The sequence below is a fragment of the Mus caroli genome, chromosome 1 (assembly GCF_900094665.2).
Source record: "Mus caroli chromosome 1, CAROLI_EIJ_v1.1, whole genome shotgun sequence".
Classification (NCBI taxonomy): domain Eukaryota; kingdom Metazoa; phylum Chordata; class Mammalia; order Rodentia; family Muridae; genus Mus; species Mus caroli.
Window position 1 is genome coordinate 38,282,395 of NC_034570.1, and position 15,097 is coordinate 38,297,491.

At 43.3% G+C, this 15,097-nt stretch overlaps 1 protein-coding gene across 7 annotated transcripts in view; it reads right to left on the reverse strand.

Moving 5' to 3' along the window:
• Uxs1 (UDP-glucuronate decarboxylase 1) overlaps positions 1-15,097 on the reverse strand; it is a 79,091-nt gene that overhangs the window by 1,581 nt on the left and 62,413 nt on the right. For all 7 annotated transcript variants that reach the window (XM_021166509.2, XM_029477478.1, XM_029477471.1 and 4 more), the window contains 5 exons: positions 13,807-13,926; positions 9,415-9,458; positions 5,903-5,963; positions 4,627-4,684; positions 2,738-2,841 (listed from right to left, as the gene is read on the reverse strand). In XM_021166509.2, coding sequence (XP_021022168.1) covers positions 2,738-2,841; positions 4,627-4,684; positions 5,903-5,963; positions 9,415-9,458; positions 13,807-13,926 — 387 coding nt within the window. The remainder of the gene's footprint in view (positions 1-2,737; positions 2,842-4,626; positions 4,685-5,902; positions 5,964-9,414; positions 9,459-13,806; positions 13,927-15,097) is intronic.

A 15,097-nucleotide genomic window follows, 5' to 3' on the forward strand; every position in this document is an offset into this window, starting at 1 on the left:
ATTTGCTGGTGTGTGTCTGTCCGTCTTCATTGTGATGATAGTTTTATAGGTGTCAAAATACATCAAAACACATCATAATGTAAGCTTTAAATATGGGCATTTTGCTATATATTTATTACATGAGACCCTAAAAGCAGAGGGAACATAATTAGACAAATTAATCAAACTAAAAAGCTTCTCTTAGTAAAGTAGATAGTAAGCAGACATAACCTACAGAATGAAAGAAAATACTTGTCAACTACGTATCTGGCAAGGGGTTAAAAGTAAGCATTTATAAGAAGCCCAATTCAGGAAAAAAAAACCAAAACAATAGGTTTAAATAAGCATTTTTTTCAAGGGAAGGCACAGAAATGGTCAACAGGTATATGAAAATGCTCAGGACCACCAAATATCAGGAGACACCTGAAAACACCTTTTCACCCAGTTAGAATGCCTCCTCAGTAAGCTGTCCACACTCACATGCATGTTCACCAAGTATGTTTGAGATGAGCATGCGTCTTTGGATAAGACTCTAATATATTTCCTATGAATTAAGACTCTTACTATAAAGAATTCAATGGCAAACATCTCATATTCTATATCTCCATGTCTTTCAGATGATGTGTGATAAGATACAAGTTCTAAATAAATATCCTGGCTATATATACATCTCCAAAACCAGAAGCATTTATTTAGTAAATATGTATTGAATATTTTCCAAAAAATTTTTGTTTAAAACACATGCTTTGCTAATAATAGGACAAATGATAAATTCCTTCAAAGAATTAGAGATAGCTCAGCTGTTGAAGCCATTTGTTGCTCTTGCAGAGAATCCAAATGTGGTTCCTAGCACCTATACAGTGGCTCATAGCCACCTGTAACTCTAGTAGCAAAGAATACAACAATGCCCTCTTCCAGCTTCTGTGCAGGCCAAACACTTACAAACATAAAATAAATGAATATAAACAGCAAACTAAAGGAACCAGGACCTCTGCTTCTGGGCTTTGCTTTGCTCAGATGGGACTATTAGATTTTCAGTCTGAGCAAACTCAGTTGTATTTTATTTACCCATTTTCTGTCCTTTGCAGAGCTCTCAGACTAAGGTATCATACACCAGCTCAAGAGTTGAACTAAACGTCTAACATCCCAACAGACTCTGACATTCCTGTGTCTACCTCCTCACATTTACTGTGCGGGGGTAAGCGGAGCTCTGGGCAACATTCTGCCTCCTGATGAGTCCTCTAATGCTCATATAATGACAGCCCTGTCTATCCTAAGTTTATCCTCCATTTAATACATCTCTGCTTCTGTAACAGCTGTCGGAATAGCTGCCATATGAGGCTACGTGCTTGCCCAGAAAAAAGATAAACCCATAAAGGACACACACATATAGCCTGGTAGATGGGTGTTCAAGGACAGGGGAGGAGCTCTCCACTAACAGATGGAGGAGAGACTGGAGGCTTCAGAATATGAATGCAGTCTGGCAGTGAGAGAGAGTTGGATAGATTTCAGTGTCTAATACAATGACCTAACGCTGTGACCCTTTAATACAGTTCCTCATGTTGTGGTGACCCCAAGTATAAAATTATTTCATTGTTACTTTGTAACTATAATTTTTCTACTGTTGTAATATAAATACCTGATATAGGACCCCCTGGGGAGGTGTCTAGACCCACAGATTAAGAAATGTTGGCCTAGTAGGTCAGACCATGAAGAGCCTAGCAGTATAGGAGTTCCAGGAAGGTATGGAAGTCCACCTTCCTCCATGTCTTTTAGTCTTCACACTTCCCAGTTGGAGTTCCATCAGCATGGGGACTTTATGACTAGACCACCTTTATTTACATGAAATCTCACCTAATCCATCGCCGGACACCAGGGCCATGCAGTTATGCTGCTGAGACCTTCTGATGATCTGCATTTGGAATGTCACCCAGCTCATGACTCTCTTTCCAGGGCAGTGGGACCTTTGGAGGTTATATTTACCCCTGGCTCCTTGCTTCCTATTGCTCGATGTGAGCAGTAACTGCCACAGACTACAGCTCTGGCTGCCATGCCTCCCCTGCTGTGATGGACTAAGTCCTATGACACTGGGAACCAAAATAACCCTTTTCTCCCTCTGAAGTCGCTTCTCTAAGATATTTTGTTACAGCAATGAGAAAAACCAACATCTACACCTTAACACTGCGTTTGGAGATTGAAGCAAGTCCTAGTTAACAGTAACTTTCAACCTGACCAACTTGGACTACCTGTAAGATAGATAGTCTCAATACAGGAACTGTCTTTATCAGGTTGAACTATAGATACTACCTTGGTTGTCATAACTGATGTAGGACAGTCCAGTCTACTGAGGATAGCACTGTTTCCTTGGCAGGCTATCATGAGATGTATAGGAAAACTAGCTGAGCATGAACCTGTGAGCAAATCAGCAGCACTCGTCCATGGCACCTACTTCCAGGTTCCTGTCCTGACTTCCTTCAGTGATAAACTATGACCTGGAAGTGTAAGCCAAATAATCTCCCTTTTCCTCTCCAAGGTGCTTTTGGTCAGAGTATTTTATCGAAGCAACAGAATAAAAAAGGACAATGTGTTTATATAGAGAGGCCACATAGAAGGTCCAAACCATTTTCACTAACAGAGGATCACATACCACTGAATGGCCTATGGAGAAAACCTCCTAACAAGGGCCAAAGCTTAGGGGACGGACAAGGGGGGAGGAGAACGCCTTTCTCTCGAGGCAGAGGGCCTCCTTCAAACTTACCACAGGTTCCCACCCCAGCATCAGTTTTGCTTTTTTGATGTCTGGTTTTCTTTTCTGTGGGTCATCCTGGGCTTCAGAGAGAAACTGAATTTCACTTCCACTACCTGAGATATTGAAAAAGAAGGAAAAAAAAAAAAGTTAAAAAAAAAAAAAGGTAAGGCGAAGCGCATCTAGGGGGCAATGTTTTACTATCTATGGCAGGGAAAATAATCTTACCTGTAAGCAAGGACCCTTATGGCTCGAGCAAAGCCACATAGGACAGTCCTGGCAAACCTAGGAGTGTGCCTGCATAGCTATTACTAAGCAATCACATGCAGGTGCCAGGCTTGCTTCTGGTCCCACAAGAGCAAAAGGGCTTGTGCCAAAGACAAACCTCCACCTCAGGTAACAGGTGCAGATGTGCCCATAGGGAACAATCTTACAAACACAAATATATAAGTGTGGGTTGTAGCCATATCGGAGATGGATGCTCCAAATGGGCTAGAAATTCTCTTTCATGGGGATCAGGTGGCTTATACTGTTCTGTTCTTAATCAACAGCGTGCAGATGGTAACTAGGAGCCCATGAAAACCTGGCCACCAATGCTCTAGCCAGAGCAAGCACAGAACCAACTTATGTCACATGAGTTGTCAGCTCTGCTGCTGCATAGACTATGCAGAGGACAGAAACGCCTGGCTTAGCACCCTGGGGTGGGGGACTAGACCCCAGTGACCACAAAAGAGAGCTACTGAGTGACCACCAGGCTGACCTGCGTAAGTTATACAGCACAGTCACACACACAGAGTCACAAAGCAGCAAGATGGAAATCCTAAGCCCTCTTTAGTGTGCAGGTCACAGTTTTCTAAACTCTGAAGTGCACATGGATCACTGTGCACGCTCTGATCCAAAAATCGGGCTCACACCCACAGTGCCATGATACCAAAGCATCTGACCCATGGTTTCCATCTGGACAGCAGAGGTTTCAAAGGCACAGTGACTGGAGGCACATGGTGAGTGGAGCAAACCTTCTCCCAACAGTGGGAATGCGTAACTGGGAAGCTAGTCTGAATGGGATTACTGGAACCACACGGTGTTGTGCTTATCTGACAGAAGGATTATAGCTGTACACAGCTGCTCATCACAGCCCTGAGCCAAGAAGGAAGAGCCCATTCAGTCAAGGGTATCGCAGGGTCAAGTCAGAGCAGCCTAAAGCACACATATCATGGTTCAGGCCAGATCCTGAAATCAAATTTCTGAATTGGAGACCAGGTTTCCCAGAGCTCCAGTAAGCCTGAGTATGAGGCCAGGAAATACCTTCTTGGCACCTGCAACCCAAGAACCAGGCCAGACCTAGGAATATCCCGCTCCCTGATGGAAACACTGTTCCAATGTCACACAGTCTAATCCAGCCTGGCCAGAGCTAATGTCACTCTCCCCATGCTCCTGAAATCTGGTCTCAACAGGAGCAGTGTTTATCACACCTGGAGGTCAAATCTCTGCCCCACACTCCATCAAGACATGCAACTAGACCTGGGAGTCAAACCCATCTCATTTCAGCCTCTCTCTAATCACCAACTCAGAACTGAAAGTGTTCCTCATTAAAATTAATGTTCTGGGGCTGGAGAGATGGCTCAGCAGTTAAGAGCACTGACTGTTCTTCTGGAAGTCCCGAGTTCAGATCCCAGCAACCACATGGTGGCTCACAACCATTTGTAATGTGATTGGATGCCCTCTTCTGGAGTGTCTGAAGACAGCTACAGTGTACTTACATATAATAAATAAATAAGTCTTTTAAAATAAAATAAAATTAATGTTCTGGTACAATTAATCAGCTTCTACTTTCTAAGGAAGGTGCTACTAACACAGGGTAAATACAGATGAGTTCTTTCAGAGTGGTGTAGTCTACTTACCAACAAGGTTTTTAATTAACTGAGCAAATTCCAGGATTGTGTGTTCTTCTGGATTTCCCTAAAAAGGAAAGGGATTCTCTTATAAATGTCATGGCAATGGCAGTACTTCCCTACCTGGACACTACACATGACTTCAGACACATTTGTTGCATCAACCATCAACTCCCAGACAACCCTGTCTCCAAGTAACTTCACCCCAGCTTTTTGTCCCACTGGTACATTCTGGAATGGTTTTCATCCTGGCCAGGTACAAACACATACTACCTAAGACCTTCATCTATCTGTTCGGAAGAAGGGCCTTCAGGTCAGGCAGGGTCATTTTAAAAGGGGGCACACACATTGGGTGAGCTTCCAAGACAAGTAACTTTAATCTACCTTTTCTTTCACTTTAGTGTTACTCTGTATAGCTGGTTTCACAATACTGGCTCTCCTAAGACAACAGACTCCCTCTATGAGAACTGTGCCAATACCTTCTCCTATAGAGAAAGCTCCTGCAGCAATGGATGATGTCACAGACCAGTGTCCTGGGTGAGCCACAGGAACAGTCTCCATGAGCTTGATGAAGTCAGTTTATTGGGGCTGGATGGGTAAGTAGTTAAGATCTGTTCTGCCTTTTTGCCATCACACTTTCTAGCAGATGCTGCCTTCAGTTTTGTAGTGCTGAAGAAGGAACACAGGACTTTGCCCACACTAGGCAGGTGCTCCACCATTTCTCTAACCCACTACTCTTACTTCTAGTATACTGTCCTAGCACAGACACAGAAAAGCCTGGGAGCTGTGAATCTTAAGTCTCCCCCCCACCCCCAATTTCCAAGGCTATCCTGGAACCAGGGATCAAAGTTTCAGGAAGGCCCAGGCTTAATTGTAGACACAAAGAAAGGCAAAGGGGCAGAGCAAAGTGATGGAGGGTGACATGGAGAAGGGGCTTTGGGAGGCTCCTTGCAATTTTGTGATTTGAGGGAAGGCAAATTTCTAAACAGATACAGTTCCTAAATGTTCGTGTACAAAAGCTTCCTAAAAAGAATAAGAGAACACGATGTACAGAGAATCTGTAGGCATAAACAACTGAACAGGACTTTTATCATAAGCCTTATCAGGCAGAGGAAGTTCATACACTGCTCATGAATGCCTCACAATTCCCTCCTCTCAGTCTCTTACTCTGCTTTGTTTCACTTGAGTATTTAGCAAATGCCCTGCACAAGCTAGTCATGTGCACAGACAGTCCATCACAAAAGACCCTCCAGCAACTGCAAAGCAGAAGCAAAATGGTACTTACCAAGTTGACAGGACTGCTGACATTGCTGTTCATCAGTGCTACCAGGCCATTCACCAGATCACTGGGGAAAAAAGGAGAGTTAGGTCAGGCACTGCCCACCAGAGTGCTGAGGGCATGTACCAACCCTTCCCAGACAAAACAAAACCCAAATGGAAAACTGAATGTGGAAATAAAACCCTGTAAATTAAGATGGTGCTTGTAATGCTAGCATGTTCATGGATGGAATGAGTCCTGTAACACTGGGATTTGCTTTTAGTGGGTGTGGTGGGGTGGCGAACACAGTGGGAGGATGGTAACAGGTTAAATCTACCCTTTTTTGTGCATTTCTGAACACAATCAATGACCAACAAAAGTAAGTTAATGTAGGTATCTATACCCCCAAGATGGCATTTGCAGGGTCTCTGATGAAACCTCATGTTTAACATGAACCCACATTAATTGACCGAAACAAAAGTTGTGATTGTTTTATAAAATAAGCTCCACAGAAATGAATGGACTTCAGTATGCAAACTCCATACTGGCAAATCACAGCGACAGCCAAACAAACTGAGCACTGAAATCAATCAAAGCTGCCGCCCCTCCCCCCACCACCAGCAGCCCGCCCTTCACACAGCCTAGGAAGCTGTCAGGGCATCGGGATGTTTCAGATGAGTTGTGATCAGCTGAGCCATGAGGGTGAAGAGAAGTAAGCAAACTTCCGCTTACCAAGGATTGGTTCTTAGTTTCAGAAGCGTTAAAGTGTAGCTCTGTTAAAGAAAAGTTACTTCGTAAAAATGACACCTCATTGGGAATGTGAGCGCTTGCTCTACGCCCATGTCCAGCAGCTATGGTTCTGAATGAAGTCCACTTGGAAACCTCTCCCTCTTCCTCCAGCTTTACCACAAGGCGAAGGCCACTATGGCTTATGATTGGCTTCCAAAAGAAAACCCAAGAGTGTTTTGTTTTTCTTTTAATTGGAAAAACCTTTTTTTTTTCTTTTTGATGTGTCACTTAGTAAGGTTACTTCTGCTTTTCAGTTTTCAACCATCTTAGTTTTATATGAATATGCTTAATGTTCTGTTCTCACAGATCAAGTGCAAACGCAAACCACCATTGATCTTTAGTGATTTTTTTTAAAAGAGAAACTGGCAAAAAGTCACTTCATCACCATGGCATAGTCATTGAATCCACGGCACATTCTTCTGTGTGTCTGTAAGGAGACATTAAAAGCTGCCATTCAGTAGCACCGAAATGCCTCTTAATGCTAATAGGGTAGGGTCACGTGGCGTTAGAAGATGGCTGTTTCTTAAGCAGTCATCCTCTTTGGGAGAGGAGGGAGGGCCATACACCTTGTATGTAACAGGTTGGCAACTTTTAAAGTCAAAATTGTGTAAGTCATACTCATTCAGCCTGAAGCTCTTTAAAAGTGTCATTTTGACAAAGTGACTTTTAAGAAATATATAACATGCCTTTGTTATGTGAATGAGGACACAACCCAGCTATGAAAGTATCAGACATGTCATGCCAGATGTGAATGCAGATGACCATGTAGGCCTTGGGTCCCTGTAGTGCTGCTGAGGCAATTGTGGCTCTGGGGACAATTAACCAAGGACAGTAACTACAGATTGAACACTGTACTCTTTTACTGTGAAGTTAAAAAAAAAAAAATCAGTTTTTTAAAAGGGTAGGGGATATGTTAAAAATAGCCAAACTTGGTCAGTTCTCTACTAAACAGTGTTCATCAGGAAACTGACCTACAATGTGCCTACATCCTGGTGATCTCAGATACCAAGACAATGGCAGCAATGTAGAAAAAGGCTCTGCTGAAAGAGTTCACATCTATGAACAGGGAAACTACTTATATCCTCTTTCCAAGGTATCAGGTAGGTATAGGAGGTGAGCATGCAGATCATAGCCACTAGGTGTGTGAGCTGTGGCCAGGAGGCCTGGTGCCATGTGTTTTGTTCCAGCTGGGATTGTACCCAGCATAGGCATTGCTGAATTCTTAAAGTATTTTAATCATCTACCTTTTTTCCCCCACCAAATGTAATTTTGTATGAGATGCCACTGAAACCAGGAAGAAGACAGGTTTCTAACCAGTGCCCGCCCCTTGTATTATATCCAGTCTTATGGTGGTAGAAGATGAGAAAGCCTGGGGCCCTGATTATGTAGTTCAAGGCTGAATCTCTGTACTTGAAGACATTAACATCTCCTTGGAAGTGCATGACTGAGGGGTGGGTGAAGGGGATGGGATGAAAACACATTGTTATTATTATTATGAAGAGATGGTTCAATACACAGCTACAGAAATGAGCCCCAGTAGATTTCTCCAAGCACACAGTCCAAGCTTTGCCCTCTAAAACAGAAACTGTCCTGAGGGAGGGATAGACAATTTCTCCCTGTGAAACTGTCTCTTGGAATAAACTAACCTATTGGGCAACACATGACCAGCTAACTTTCACTTCAGGAAATGAACACTGACTGTTGTATGCATTTATTTATTTATTTAACAACTTCTTCTGTATCTCATTTAAGAGTTTACGTACTTTTTTTTTTTCCGAGACAGGGTTTCTCTGTATAGCCCTGGCTGTCCTGGAACTCACTTTGTAAACCAGGCTGGCCTCGAACTCAGAAATTCCCCTGCCTCTGCCTCCCGAGTGCTGGGATTAAAGGCGTGCGCAGGGAAATGTCTACTCTGGTTATTTTAACTTTCGAGAAAAAAAAAATAATAAAGTAGGATTTCCAGTTTTCTAAGTGACTTCTATTAAGCTCCTTATCTAATGAGACATGGTCGCTCAGGCTGAGGCTGGAAGCTGCTCAGACCCGTATTGATAGCTAACATCTTACTCTACAGTACCCTTGGAAGGCTCTAAGACACCTGGAGTGGCATTTCCTGGCCAACATGCATTTGAGGTATTTGCATTTAAGAGCAAAAGTACATGTGTTAAAATACAGAACTAGGTTTTACAATGACAAAGGATTTGGAAATCTCCATGGAGTTTGTAATAGCTATGTAAATGTGGAAGGTGCTTCAGTGTAGTAATTGCTTATCATTACCAACTGTGTTGACCAACAAAACTCTAGGTAGAATTCCAAAGACAACAATAAAAGTCACCAAGCAAAAGTATGAGCCTGCCTCAGCTTCAAGACAGGATCACCATTAAGACACGCTTACCTTATATTCTTAAAGACTTCTCCATGATAAAGAGCCATGTTTTCAAAAATTGGTCAGACATCTGAATCTGCAGGTTTGATGGGTGACTAATTGGCCTGCAGCATTAATTATTCAAGCCCCCCTCAGTGCTGGATAACTTTTATCTATGCAACACTAGGTGGCAGTAAAAGATTAGCCAGGAATCACAGAAATAGTGGATGAAAATCAACTTTATCTTCTAAACAGAGAAGCAAGAAGTTCCCAATCAAATATTAAAACTGGCTTAGTGCACAGGTGAGCTGTGGAAGTAACCAGCATGTAGAATACACAGTTACTGCTGCCTTCTACTCAGAACCAAGGACAATGGCAAGAGCCTTACCTAACGTACTGGAATGCCCGTGTCTGAGACCCAGAGCCATAGACCTAGAAGGAAACCAAGAGTTAGACTTGAGAAAAAATACCCTGGCACTATTAGTGGGGCTCCTTGGAATCCTGTGGGTCTGACTTCAGAACCAATCCTTGAAGAGGCACTGACATGGGCTTACAACAATTTAAGGTTTACAAACCCTCTTTGCCTAGTATATCTAACTTTCATACCTCATCAAAGGAGCTTCTCATTGCATCAGACAGAATCTATCCCAGAAAACCACAAGTGGCCAAAATACAGAGAACTGATCATGGAGTGCTCACCCTCACCATACATCTACAGCACAACTTCTCTACCCAAGGCTCAGGGAACATTATGGACAAGAGGATGGCAGACTTCTGAGAGCCAGAGGAAATCTGCTGTGAGATGAGACTGTGTCTCCAAGAAATGACAAGAAGATACACCCATAGTACTGCAACAGTGTGGCTGCTGAACAAGATCCAGTGACAACATGTTAATAAGGCTTCAAACCTAGAAAAAGAACGGCAGGTAACTAACAACTACTCAGAGAGAGACAATTAGTCTTCCCAGGGATGGCCCCCTTAATTAGTCACACAATACCAAGTGATCAGTCAGCTCTGAAATCATATACACATAAACAACACTGAATGGACTCAGAAGGTGTATTTATATATTTAAATGTATGTTTAGCAATAATAATAATTAATAATAATAACAACAATAAACATAATCAAAGGAAAAGAAGCTATAAATTTAAAAGGGGGTAAAGGGGAATGGGAAATACTGGAGGAAGATGATACAGGAAGGGTTGAGGGAAGGGAATGGAAGGAAATGATATAATTGTATTTTAATTAAATTATTAAGGAAAATGAGAACATTTTGAGCACATCTTATATTCTGTACTTCAGCACTGATACTTACTATGAGTGTGTACACATATATCAAGTTTTTCTTCAAAAGACTGTGTCCAAGAACTGGCTTCTATCCATGTCTTACTGTTTGTTAGGTATGTAAGACCCTGGGAACTGCAATCCTGGACTCTATTTGTGCAATAGACAGACCTTACACACAGAATAATGTGAAGAATATTCAGTGGAAGCTCTCCAACATGGATGACTTTTATAAGTGATAGAATTCTGCCTAGATAGGCTGGTAAACTGTGCGCCAGACTTGTTCATATTTATATAGCTGGCTCTGAGGGACTTCCAACATATAGCTAAGATCAAGCTAAGATCCTCTAGATGACTGATAGGATGACAGATCTACAGCAGCCTTGGTTCCTCTAAACCAAGAACTGAGTCAGAGGACCCGAACACTCATAAAAATTCCACCATGACAGGAATCAGCAGTTAAAATCAATTTATAATGGGAAGCAGGTGGTCCTAGTGAGTAGGATAAACTATTTCTTGTGAGACTACCAACCCTTCCTATCTGACTAGGTCTGTCTGCATAACAGTTCAGTCTATGGCTATACAGTTGTATCTCTATTGCCCTAAAAATACCAATTCCTGAGTACCAGCCACAGCTGGATTTAGTTGATGTGGGGGGGACAAAGCTTACCACCTTCAAGCTCCTGGAATGATTCTGAGATATAGCCAAGGCTCAGATCTATGTAGTACACACTCAGAGAGAGTTTAGGTTTACTATCACAGATATTTCACTTCGGATCTGCAAGATCTCGGTTCAAGACTGAGAATTCACCCAGACTGTCATGCTGTCTTGACGAAATTTAAAATCCTGCTTGCTCTGTTCAATACTGACCATGCATGCCTAGCTCAGAGATCTATGTTTTTAGGTTCTACTTGAGATTGGAAGGCCCACGAGAAAAGGCTGAACAGTACTACATATGGAGATGTCTGCTGACAGGATACAGAAACTGCAGGAGCAAATCTCAGCAAAGGAGCAATGAGGACAGAGCCTTGATGTGCTTACTTACTGCCTTGATGATGAGAGTGAATGTGCCCTCTTGGTTCACAGACCTGCCTGCCTGCCTGCCTGCCTGAGGGGCAGAAGCTACTTCTTGTCCACAGGCCAGGCAGAGTAGGTGCTCATCTATACTCTTGAGTCTGTACAGCATCACACTCTGGTGTCTATATGGTCCCTCTAGCTGCATTTTACAAGATGAGAGAGATTTAAGGAGATTCTGGAGACTCAAAGTTGCTCTCAGGGGATTAAGTGCTGCATATGTTCAGGTCACAGCAATATGGTAACCTAGGAGTCACCAAGATGTCCAGGGAGGAGGGGGCAGCAGGAATACCAATGGGAACTGTCTGAATGCACGGCACTGCCTTCTACAGTGTGCATTAAGTACTTAAGCTATAACAGCCTCTGCTAAACCAAGTCAGTCTCTTGTCCTAGTTGGATATTTCTCACAGAAGTCAACAAAAAGCCCTGTTTAGTGAATCCGACCCTCATACCTGCCTCTGTTTCTCATCTCTTTCCAAGCCTTCAAAGCTGTGGGCCCATTTGGCCTCCTTCAGCAAGAATCCTGTTAGGTCAGTCCCATCAGGGCCCTCTTTCCCAAATGTTTCTTCCTCTTTGTTTTTTCTATCCACTGCCTCCCATTCTGCTCCTTGGCTGTGAGTTTCCACTTGCCCTCTATGCTCAAAGTTGTGCTCGGTCTCCAGCACACTTCTCCCCACTCCACCCTGCTGACTTCTAGACAGAACCACCTGACAAGGGAAAGATGATATTTTAACCCAAGAGAAAAAGCACAAGCAATTCATCAGGTCTTTGATGGGCAATACAATTCTTTGGAACAAACAAATTTAAAAAACACTAAAACACTCTAAATGCCTCCATGGGCCTTCTGCCTGGGTGGCTAGGAAAGAGGGATGTCTGACAGGCTCTGGATTAAAGGCTTTTGGATGGCACCAGTGATCTCTCCTTACATCTCTGGGAGAGTCATGCTGGGCCTGAAGACAACACATGAGACATGACCTGTGCCAACAATTTGTGCATTCTTAAGGCTGCCAGCGGACTTGCCTTCCTTCTTAATATGGGGCCCTTGAAACAGCCAAGGAGGCAATAAATTGAAAAGCTTTTTCTTCAAAAGCTGTTAACAGTTTTCTCTGCAAACAAGGTAGCTCTGACCCTGGGTAAGTCACTGTGCATGGTGGCTGAAAAGCCATCAGGAATATCTCCCTCCCCAATAGAGATCATCTGAACCCCAAATATAGTTAGCCCTCAGTTTCCTTGGGGATTGGTTCCAAAGCACTCCACAGATACCAAACTCCAGGATGGCAACGTCCCTTTTGTAAAATGGTTTAGAATTTGCATATAAATCATGAACATTCTCCATAAAGGAAACCAACATCTGTCCATGTTATCACAGGAACCGTATTTCCAACACTTTTACTTTGAGCTGGCTAAAAGTATCTGGGAAATCTGTGGGTAGAAGCCAGATGAAGCACGAGAGGATATGAAAGACAGGTTTACCTAGCAGTTACAACTAAGACCCCTGGCCTCTGTGGCTAACCTATAAGTCACTTTTCACTTACTGCAACAAAAAAGCAGCCACCACATTACCTGACCATAAATTCAACCAAGATTTATCTTATATTGCCTATGTGCTGGGGCCAGATTAACAACTATGAATCAAAGGAACAAAGGTCCTTGTTTCCAGAGTTAATGTTGTGTTGGGGACCTGGAAATTTAGTATTGCACTGGTTCCAAGTGAAATGAAAACAAAACTGCATAATTAGTGGAGTGCAATGGTGCCTTCATAGAGAGTGGTCCAGTTAGTACTGTCTACAGAGAATGGGGAAAATGCCCAGGAAACACTCCCAGAACATGCAAGACAGGAGCTGAAGGAGTCAGGAGTGGGTTGGATAGGGACCTAGGGAAAGGTGTGTGGCATATGCTGTCCCTGAGATGAGGATCTTTGGGTTTCTCCTCTTCAGAAGGTTGGCTCTAGGATAAGCTGAAAGAACATAGCTAAAGAACAAGAATGGGACTACAAAGATAGGACACTATGGTGGCAGGGTGGGTCCAGAGCCAGGCCACCAGGAAGAGCTGGTGGAGTCCATAAATGATATGGAAAGACAAGCCAGGTATGACCATAGAGCCTCCATCAAGGGGCAGCAAGGTAGCACTTAGGAGAGGAAAGCAAGCTTGGGCCATAGGGATCCACGGGGAATGTTCAAGCAGGCCAGCTGGCACAAGCAGTCCCTGTCCAAGGTGAATGAGACAGGACCCAAGGTTCACTGTAAGGCTATCCCCGCACTGTGTTCCACCCACATGCTTCTCTTCCTTTCATGAAGGTAGCAGAGAGATACACATGGAAATGATATATCAACTGGAAAACATCAAGGCCCTGAAGCAAGTCACCTTTTGTTTACTGGTGTGAAGAAAGGTTACAGGCTGCCTCTGGGCAGTACTCACTGTGAGTGGCTCCCCTTGTAGTGCTTGTAAGATGAAGTTGCTGACCACTCGCCCATCATTCATGTGCATTCTCGGCCCAAAGGTGTTGAAGATCCTTGCCACCCGTACTTCCACACCTTCCTAGAACAGAGAGGAAGAATATGAGGTGCGCTTCTCTGCAGTGCAGCGCTCTTCTGCATTTCTAGTGTCTTGCAAGGATGGAGACCAGGCTTCTTTCCTCTTTCAAAAGACAAGACTTCTGTTCTGATTCTGTAATGTGCTCATCATAAAGCAACTTGGTGATGCAGAGCTACATCAAAGCCAAAGCTGCCTCCGATTTCACTCTGGAAAGGCCAGTAGTACGGGCACTCTGGTGGGGGAAGCTGTAAGACAGTGTGAGGGTAAACTGCTTATATAAATTGTTTCAGGTGCCTATTTTCCCATGTGTGGCCATGCTCTAAGAGTTATTAGAGAATCTTCTATCTGAGAAATTGGTGACAGAAAACAGATATATGCTTGTTATGCACTTCAAGTTACAGCCATGATGCATGCCAAAGGTCTGGTTAAGGTGAAAATGGCATTAAACAGCACAGACTTGTCTGTGGTTCCAAGAATCCACCATAAATCTTAGAACCCATCCCCTGGGGGATGGGAAGGAATAATGTATTAAAGAGGAGAACAGAGGGAAGAGCAGAGATGCAGCTCTCAATAGAAGATAACTCAAAAGGTTCCATTTGCATTTAATTGATGAAACAAATAAAGACTCAGAAGAGGATGAATATGGTTTTATTCTCTGAAGAGACTGAAAACCTTCAGAAAATTTACAATACTCCAACAGGCATGCCCAGCAGAGGGAAGCTCAAATCAGATGCTTGTACCCTCTTGTTCTCCCCTTTCTCAGGAACAACATTCCGAAGCATGGCCTTATTATAAACTGACGTCTGTAAACATTGACTGCGTAACGTATAAACAGGCAAGCTTGCTGATTTCTCTATTTGGACCCGAAACCATTAAGCAAGCTAACTGGAATGAACTGAAAATTGAGAGGCCACATGAACTCCTGAAGTAGCTGCAGCTACTGCTCCTACCTCTGCCCACAGCAATCTCATGGCTTCCCAATGGACACTCTCGAGCCCAGATATCAAACCAAGATTAGCTACATGGAAAGACATAAACCTGAATCTTTCAGCTGAGATGAGTGTGTATATAAACACTGGCACCACAGGATCTTAAGACTTCTGGTGAGGGGAGCACAGCTTCTGCTCCAATCCAATTGCGCGGGACCTGAGACTGCATTAGTTAGGGAAGCAGA